This window comes from Euphorbia lathyris, chromosome 1 (genome assembly GCF_963576675.1).
Source record: "Euphorbia lathyris chromosome 1, ddEupLath1.1, whole genome shotgun sequence".
Taxonomy (NCBI): domain Eukaryota; kingdom Viridiplantae; phylum Streptophyta; class Magnoliopsida; order Malpighiales; family Euphorbiaceae; genus Euphorbia; species Euphorbia lathyris.
The window spans coordinates 87,034,617-87,044,947 of NC_088910.1; the positions used below are offsets into that span (position 1 = coordinate 87,034,617).

Below are 10,331 nucleotides of genomic sequence, written 5' to 3' on the forward strand. Positions count from 1 at the left end.
CATTTTTATTAATAAAGATCTAAGAATAATTTTATTGTTTAGATATTTTTTTTTATGTATTATAAAGAGCTAGGTTATAGCATGTGTATATGATATTTTTTTAGAAGATGATTAAGAATAAGAATGATAAAAAAAATAAAATAAGAGTCATAAAATACTAATATCCTTATTTGTCATTTTACACCAACAACTATTAGCAATCATTTACTCTCTCAATTCCTTTATATAAGTCATTTTAGGGTATTTCACACAAATTAAGAAATATATTTGTTAAAAAAAAATTCTCTCTAATGTCACTATTGGGGAATAAACATTGAAATATTAAAAAACACATGTACCAATATAAAAAATTTAATAGCTGGACTAAAAAACAAAATTAAAAACTCTTGGAATCCTATAGAATGACTTATATATATTTGGGAAAAAAACTAATTTGTTAGAATGGCATATATAAGGGAAGGGAATGGAGGGAGTAAGTTTTACCAAAGAAGTTACATAAACATATATTAGTAATCAAAACAACTAGTCAAATCAGCTATTAAAAAAAAAAAGTAATCAACTAACAACTAATTTAATTGCTATTTTCCAAACAAGCCAATACCAATGCTAATCCCAAACTTTTTACTCTATTTATTTTTGAATTCTTGTACACATTCCACTACCTTGTATTTTTTGAATTTCATATCCATCCCATTTAAATCGCGGGTATCCGTGAGTATCTTTATCCTTTAAGAGTCAACACATAAAATAAATAAATTACAAATTTAACAAAATATAAATGTAATAAACCATCCACAAATTTAACCAATATCTAAATTCAAACATTCTAAATGACTCAAAATATTAAGAAATTAAAACCACTAAAAATAAAAAGTTCATATTGATACAATGACAATCTTCAATTTTTCGCCCATTCAAATACATGGTTGGTATCGGGTACTCTAAGAGTAATCTCATACTCGTCTCATACCTTTACACGTAATGTTTTTGGATCGCATACTCTTTTACATAAGGTTTGTATAATCGCATTAAAGTTGAGTAATGTCGGGTACCCACGGAATCAGTACCCATTTTAACTCTCTTGGTGTATATATATAAAGCAGGAAACGTGGCATTGTACAATAGGGCAAAAATTGAGCATCCAATAGAGGTCACTTTCCATAACCATATTTTGATCACCATCATCCATTTAATCTCAGCAAAATATACATGAAGATATGGATGGCCAAGAAGACTAGAGTGTATGTATTCATAGCAGTATTTTTTATTAATTTTCAAATTTGTTTAGTGGTGTACGTGAATGAGTTAGATTTTTGTTGAAAGGTCAATTTCATGTCCATATATACCTACCTAGCAGATTCAGCAACTCACTTCCATTTTCTGCAAACTCCACTGTAGCTCAAACAGAGAGAAATTATTCAACAAAAACGAACTTCTTTCTTTCTTTCTTTCTTCTCTTTAGATTTCCTTGTTTGTTTAGATACTAAGAAAATGAAAATGAAGATGAAAACGTAAGCGAGTTGGTCTAAAAGTAGTGAGTTGATCTAGAGTTGAAAGAGTGGAATTAAGAATCGGCAATCACGGAGTTCCCAAATCAAGAAGGGGAAGGGGAAGGCCCTTCCCAGAGGAAATCTGGTAGGGGCAAAATCGAAATCAAAAGGATAGAAAATACAACAAATAGGCAAGTCACTTTCTGCAAGCGTCGCAATGGTTTGCTTAAGAAAGCTTATGAATTATCTGTTCTTTGTGATGCTGAAGTTGCTCTTATCGTCTTCTCCACCCGCGGCCGCCTCTACGAATATGCTAATAACAGGTTAGATCTATCTATCTATCTATCAATTAGGGTTTCAAACCCTAAAATTTTCAATTGGGGTTTCTTCTAATCATGTCATAAAAAGCTGAATTTATGCATCTATTTCCACCCATTTTATGTTAATTTCATATGATGATGATGATACGAATCTTTGGTCACGTCAGAAATGATTTTTCAGTTTCTTCTGTTCTGACAAAGAAGGTGTTGTGCTGTGCTGTGCTGTCATTATTCCATTTAATGATTTTCCCTTTCATAAACTCTTAATTTGGCATTCAATTTTCATTTTGTTTGTTTAAAATATTGAAAGGCTAACTCAAGGGAAGCAGTTTTGACCAAATCTAAAAGAGTTTTTCATGTTTTTGTGTTGAAAGAAGAGCAGAAAATAAGGCCATTATTGTATGGGTTAGTTTACAGATTGAGCATTGAAACTAGGGCTAGGCCTTAAAGAGAAAGATAAGTTACACAATTAAGGCAGCAAGGTTCAAATAGAAAAGGGTTAAAATGTTTGTCCATTTTTATGTAAAGAATAAGTATTCATGTAGACAGATTTTGATGAATGAATTCGTGCACTAAGAGATTAAGTATATGGGAATAATAATATTTATGGGTTGAAGAGAAGGGTACGAACCAATGAGAGTATATTTACCTTTTTTGGGGCATGGGGATGAGAGTGCTGCCTCTATTTTCTGCTGCTACCTTGCACTGTTACACGCAGTACATCAGACTTATTAATACATCATCTTTTTTTTTTCTACCATTTTTGTAACTCATTACATCACCCTCTACTTATTCATTAAGATTGATTTGATTCGTTAAAATTCAAGTCGTTTAAATTAGAAATCTCGATTTCGAATACCACAATAACAAATGTTTACCGTACCTCAAAAGTAACATCCGAAATCCCTAAGAAGTAAGACCTTTACAGCCCCAGTTGAAACTGAAAACTTGTGTACAAAATTTTAATTGAGAGATTATCTACCTGATTAAGAGATTAGTACCCTAATATTTTAGACATGTTACAATTTGAGGCTAATCAGTTTGTTTAAAGAATATCGACAGCGTCAACAGAACTCGTTTAAGTTAAAGATATTGTGTTCGAGTGTACATAAAAACTTTAATTAGAAAATGATCCACCCAAATAGTGTCTAACGACTCTCGAACCGAGAAGGTAGACAAACTATATAAAAAAATGTTAAAGGAACGAATACCTTTTTTGTTTCAATTGTTGGCACAAATGGTTTTATTCTGGTAGTTAAGCTCAAAATTAATGTAAAGGTAATTGATGACCTTAAATCATAATTATTATTTACCCCTTAATCTATCTAAAATGTTAAATGTGAGTCTTTTTGGTAACATTTTTCTCCTATCCTATTCAAAATGACTATTTTTGTTATTTAGTAGTAACATTTTATTTACCTATTAAAATTGGTGATATTAACAGTGTATTACTAGTTGAAATTTGGTGAGCAAATACCAATTGGATAGGTTAGGGTTTTTTATTTATTTATTTATATGGCTTTTACCCAATTCCGAAATAAGACGTGGTGTTGGATATGGGCAATAAAGAGGGTTTTACGAATAAGTATGGAGTTATTTTAGGTATTTAGAATTAAGCAAACCCTAAAGTTGAACATGTTCTGCCAGCATAGCAGACACAACCAATCAATTCCTCGAGAATATTAAGGTAAGCAATCCTTTCTACATATATAGTTAGAGAGAGAATCTCCTTTCTATAGTTTCACTTTTCTTTATTTACCCTTAAAAGAATACAATTATTGTACCAACTAAATTTACCCCACCTTTTTTCACTCAATTTAACTCTTCATCATTTTTCTTTCTTAACAATTTGCTCTAAGATAAATATATTGTTAATTATCTACAATTTACATGAAAAAAACGATAAAATTAAATTAAAGAAAAAATAACGAAGACAAGACTAACAAAAAAAAAAAAAAACTTTAGATCTTAATTTAACTTTTAAAAAGTATTTTCAAGATAGTCCTTTTAAAAAAACATATTCCCTCAACAGTAATATTTTAGTATTATCATCTTAATTTTCACATATCATTTATATTATTATTATTATTATTTAACAAAAAAAATCCAAAATAAACCTTCTTATGCTATGTTAAACTTGAAAATAAAAATTTGTACTTAATAAATTAATATTTTCGAGTTAATTAACAATAACTAAAATAAAATATTTTGACAAAAATCTAAGATTTCATATAGTTATTATTATTTTCTTTATCTAACAAGTACTCAGGATTTTTTTTTAAATAAAATTGACCAAAATTATTTTTCAGAATATTGGTGGAAGTGGAGACCATTACCAACTTATTAATTATCATATTATCTAGGTTATTATTTAAAATATTTATCTAGGTTATTTTCGTGTCATTTTAATTTATTTTTTAGTTTGTTTTGGTGTATCTTTATTTCTAGTTACTGTAATGTTTCAATGCTGGTAATATTAGTTTAATTCATCCATTTTAATTCATATTACAATGTCTATTTGGAAATTTTAATGAGTAGATACAAACTTAATTCATATACATGAATTGAGAGGCCTAAGTAAAACAAATATAATTTTGTAGTGTGAGGGCGACAATTGACAGGTACAAGAAAGCCTCTTCAGATTCCTCTAATCCAGCTTCTGCTTCTGAAGCTAACACTCAGGTATTTCAACACTTTGATTAATTAATTTATTTCTGATTAAACATTTTGCTTTTCTGCTTAATATAAATGGACATTAATTGATCTCAGTTTTACCAACAAGAATCCTCTAAACTACGCAAGCAGATTCGAGAAATTCAAAACTTAAACAGGTATTTAAGACAAATTTCCCTTGGAAATTAAGCTCATTAATTAGATTTTTTGTTATAAACATATACATAATTATTTGTTTGAAGGCATATTCTTGGAGAGGCACTTAGCACCTTGACTTTTAAGGAACTGAAGAACTTGGAAGGCAGGTTGGAGAAAGGAATTAGTAGAGTTAGGTCCAAAAAGGTATTTTTTTTTTATTATTATTTCTTGCCCTATTTGATTGTATTTTATGGTTCAACATTCATTACAAATACAATCATTTTATTTCTCTGCAGAATGAAATGCTATTCGCTGAAATTGAGTATATGCAGAAAAGGGTAAGTATATCAATTCTAGTAACTTCATATTTTAGAACTTATATTCACAGTTTTCTAATTATGTTATGCAGGAAATTGAACTCCAAAATGACAATATGTACCTCCGTGCAAAGGTTCCTATTTTATATTATATTTCTTTGTGGAATAAAAGTTCAATTTGACCCCTTTATTTGTACATTATTTATTAATCTGATACTATATTTTGGAACAAATTGGAAAAGGAACATTCATTTAACTAGGTCTACATATATATGTAGATAGCTGAAAATGAGAGAGCACAGCAGGAGCATGAGCATGAACAGCAGCATCAGCATCAGCATCAGCAGCACACGAACTTAATGCCAGATTCTATGTATGATAATGGTGTTCCTTCTTCCCAGCAGTATGATCGGAATTTCCTACCGGTTAACCTCCTTGAACCTAATCATCATTACTCTCGCTCTGATCACACTGCTCTTCAACTTGTGTAAGAATTATTACTCATTTAATTGCTTATAATCTTATCTACACTTTCAAATTGGTCTTTCTGAAGTAAAATATTGACTTGTTTGATTTCTTTGTGTAGGTAATTAAGCAAGGGGGGGCTGGGGCTGTCTTTCTACTTATCTATTCTATGATCAGTATTAATTGGTGAAATGCAGTTTATGCTTAACTTCACTAATTTCAGGACCTTTTTTCTGTTCATTTGTCTCTTAAGCTATAACTATTTTAAACATTAGGTTTTGATTATCCTCCCAACTTCCTACATATATTTTTATAATAAATATACATTTTCTATGCTTTCTTATTCATCTTATATTATACTGAGGGGTAGGGGAAGACCTAAGCAAACTTGGAGGAGGGTGATCGAGAGTGATATGAGTTTATTGGGAATTGAAGAAAATATGGTAGTGGATAGGACGGAGTGGAGGGAGCGAATCTGTGTCGCTGACACGACTTGATTTTCACGGTTTTATATGATGGTTCATGTTAGCCGACCCCGAATCATTTCGGGACTAAGGCTTTGTTGTTGTTGTTGTTGTATTATATCCGTTAATAATTCAAAATCAGAAGTCTAATTCTATCCATCCTAAAAAGATTTCATCTTGACGTTTTCTCTTGTTATGTGGGAAATCCGGGACAAGTTGTTTACGGTTTGGAATAGAATAGAATAGCTATTCCTTGTTAGAATAAGGATTTTAAGTTTGATTTCTTGAGTTTCCACTTTATAGGACTTGCTTCATCCATCTTGTATTTAGAATTATATAGCTTCAACTTCCAACATAAATTCACACTCATTGGAAGTAGAGAGATTCTCCTCCATCATGTTTTTGAGCATAGACTCGTGAAATATTGGATGAATATGTGACCCAAACCTCGCCATTTCGGTCCTTAACTTGATAAGCCATATCCCATGGAAACTACAAGTTTTGTGGTCTATAATTAGCATGAATTTAACTAATGAAAAATAAGATGCATATCATATTGAAAAATGATTGATATAAAAAAATAAAATTGTATAATTATGATTTTATCATTGGTAGGGTTTATTGAATCCGAATTATATTAAAATTTCTCGTTGAGAACACATGGTAGGGTTACAATTTGAGGATCCAGTATCACCAATTTAGAATTTGATATAATTCTTGCACACATCATTAACCCTCTACCATTTGTTCTAACACTTATTATTAACCCACTTCACAATTCACACGTTTACCCATGTTTTTAAATGTGAGACATTATCTTTCTTAAAGTTAGAAATAGCTTATCATTTAATTCTATAAAGGTTTAATCTTTTGGATTGGGAGAAGATTTATTACTGAAGGGTGTTTGCTAATATGACATCGCTTATGCAAGGTGCAACACCAACTCAAGAGAATGAGATATAACAAACACAAGGCAAATTGAAATATTTTATTAGCTTCCAGATTCTGCAATTCAGTTATTAGAAATAAACAGAAATATGGAGAAATGATAAAAAAATTTAGATGATAATAGATTCACCAATCCAATTAGATGAAAAGAATAATCAATTTAAAATATAATTAATCTAATCTCTTTTTATGTTTCATAATCTAGTGGTTGAGAGCTTACCTATGCCTTGGGAGGTCATGGGTTCGAATCACACCCGGGTCTGATGAGAATTTTTCTTTCTTCTTTAATGTAAGCGCATTGCGCAAATAAAAAAAAAAAAAAAATCTAAGATGAGCCTTTTAGGATTCTTCTAATACTTGAGATAAGATAAAAAAAAATAAAGGAGGAACTGGGGACTGACTACCCCAGACAGATGCTTGGGTTAACAGAACTAAAGGAGTAGAGTGGTATTCAAAAGTATGTACGTGAAATGTGCACGTCTACTCATAGGAGGACATGTTTGTGTTCTCTAAATAAGCCAGATTCCACGCGAGAGCTGCTTAATGGAAAAGGTTTGCTGTCAATCTGAAACAGTTATACCGATTGTAACTGTTGCATGCGAATCAAGACTCAAGACTAGGGTTGAATATGCGTGACCTTAAGGTCTTCCTTAACTAGTCCACATGTAACGTGCTAACTATGTGATGATATCAGATGTCCCTCTGAAGTCGATAAGCCGAAGTTCTTTAGGGCTTCATTGTAGCAGATAACGGAAGACGAGATCTTCTAGATAGAGATTCAACTTACACTCTACTAAAGTGAGCCTTCAGTGTTGGTGTAAGCAGGGCCGACCCTAGGTGTAAGCCAGAAATGCGCCGATCTAGGGCCCAAGATGGGAGAGGGCCCAAAAAAATTAGTAGGTTTATATATAAATATGGCATAAAGCAATTTATGCATATATTAATACCATTTAGGTTTTAAAAGGTCCAAATATTGATATTTTAGATTTAAAAGAGACCCAAATGATTTTCTAAATATAGGTTGAGGGTTAATTTAAAGAAATTGTGATTTTTTTTTTGTTTTAGGTAAATGAAGGTATTTAGTTAACCTAGTAATACGTACCGTATAGTTATTAATGAAATAAGTTTTTATTTATCATTTATTAGATTTTTTTAAAAAAGAAATTTACCTACAATTTTTATTATTATTAGAGGGGCCATTTTCTCTTGATTCCCTTAGGACCCACAAATTGTCAAGACCGGCCCTAGGTGTAAAATGAAAACATCCTTTCGTTAAGTTAATTTGCGTTGATGTGCTTGTGCGTGCTTTTGACATTTTAGGCAAACTATGTATGGCAAATGATGGAGGCATGGAAGGGTGATGTTAATGCTGATAGGCCACGTGAAGCTGAAGCGTGATGTCACCTTACTTATTTTGATGACTATCATTCTGAATTCCTGATAGATGTCAAATCAACATTCATTTTTCTTAAATTTGTGTAATTAATGAGTGTATTTCTGATGACGTTTTGAATTTTGAGTGATTTTGAAATGGTGTAATGATTACTAACCGCCTTCTTAATTGCACCGCCTTCACTTCTTCCTTTTGAAGCTTATAAAAGAGAAAACTGTACTTGTGGGGATTTTTCTTAAGTATTTAGTAAGTCCCCATGTCCATTCTTCTTCTCCTTCCTCTTTTCGTTTGTTTTCTTTTGTTGTATAGAAGAACTGCGTTGGAAAAAAAAATCTAAGTAATCACATACCCTTGAAACTTTCGAAGAACCCGCCCCTTTTGTAACATACAAAACACAACAATGGCACCCATAAAATCAAGATCAAACAAAGATTCTAGGAAGTCGAAGGATAATGGTATAGTTGTTTCTTCTAAACAAATGAATCCTCAAGTTTGGGAGCTGCCTTCGACCTTAACTTCCCAAGAACTTATAGAGATGGTGACTGCCTACCCTGAGTTTAATTTAATGGAGACAAGTCTTCCGACTGGAGATAATAGGGCATATTCCAGTTTCGATGGTCACTTGGGGGCGTTTACTTTACTAATGAAGTGAAGGTTGAGATTTCCCTCTTTAGAAAGAATGGTCAACATCCTGAAGGAATTTAACCTCTGCTTACGCCAAATTTCACCAAATACATGGCTTCAATTATTGACCTTTGTCAAGGGTTGGATTTTTGTTTCGGTCTTGTTGGAAACCCACAAAAAAATTTATAGATGATGTGATTGTTGGTCCCTTGTGTTACAAGAATTAGTTCCTAGGGGGGGAGGGGTTAAGGAACTATTTAAAATTTTTCTTTCTTAGGCTAGCTTGTTTTGATTATAACTTAAGATTTGTCACTTAATTCTTAGCATAGTGATATTGAGTGAGGTCAGAGGCAACTTTAGTTAATCAATGACTAAGGCTGCTTCTAACGTTGAGTCAGGAAATAGCACTTGGGAGACTATTCCTGAATTCAGCACCAATTCTCACAACTTAGTGTTGGTTCAGTTAAGCGTTTACTAGACAGAATAAAAAGCAAGCATATAAAGGAGTTTAATGGATAGAAAAGGTTACTCAGCAATTTTATCCTCGTTCGGCCTCCTGCCTACATCCAATCCCCGGAATCCTTCCGAGCTTTAATCCACTGCTGAGCTCTTTTGGGCAGAGCACAAACCCCTTACAATAGTCAGCGAGTATACAGAGTACCTTCCTTTATATCCTACATTCAGCACTATCTACCTCTGAGTGCTAAATACCGAGCAACTTAGAATCTCCTAACAATTTTAGAATTGATAAGGTTTTTGTTCTAATAACAACGAACACTTTGAATGATCTAAAAACTAATCTTTTACACAAGAATAAGAATTGGTGTAAGATTGCTTTGCTTTGCTTTTGAACAAAACTTCAAGGAAGAATTTGGTCAGCGTTTCGACTTATTGAAGAACTGCATCGATTGAAGCAAATGATAGGCCTATTTATAGTGACACTTGAACCATCAGTCATTTCAAATTTCAAAATAACCGTTAGAGGGAAACGACTCTGCTGTCCATTTCGTTCCTCAGTGCTCAACGTCGCGGCTAATGAGAACGTAGTCTTTTCTGTTTTGATCAGTGCTTCAGTTGCTTTTGGTCAGTAAGCGTCAGAATGTCTCTCCATTTTTGGCAAAGATTCCTCGACAGCTTCCCTGTTGCGTCTGATCCTTTCCTCATTTAGATTAGCTTTGTCTCCAAGTTTATTGAGTCAACTCTTGCTTTGTCTGGTTTGTCCGTTGAACTCAGCAGCTTCATTGTGAAGGAGATAACCAGTCTTCTGGATCCTTCTTCTTGCTGGGCAAAGTTGATTCACAAGCCTTTGATCCGTTTTGACTTAACTTGGGCCTTGACCTTGCTTATTGGGTTTTTGGGCTTTATCATAATGTCTTTCATACTTGTACATTTAAATACTCAAAACAATACTTGAACAAACACATTAGTAACAAATAAATCAAAGCAATTAAATTTAATGTGTTGAAATTTTTATCGTAGGGATTTAATTCTAATTTAAA

The 10,331-nt window shown here is 32.3% G+C and overlaps 1 protein-coding gene across 1 annotated transcript; it reads left to right on the top strand.

Annotated features, from left to right (window-relative positions):
* The first annotated feature begins 441 nt into the window (after positions 1–441).
* LOC136218599 (agamous-like MADS-box protein MADS1) lies at positions 442–5,736 on the top strand. Its single transcript, XM_066005578.1, has 9 exons — positions 442–472; positions 1,570–1,813; positions 4,411–4,492; positions 4,580–4,641; positions 4,726–4,825; positions 4,918–4,959; positions 5,031–5,072; positions 5,217–5,425; positions 5,525–5,736. Exons 1-9 carry the CDS (start codon positions 442–444, stop codon positions 5,526–5,528), a joined length of 816 nt encoding a protein of 271 aa, XP_065861650.1. The 3' UTR covers positions 5,529–5,736.
* Positions 5,737–10,331: the final 4,595 nt, after the last annotated feature.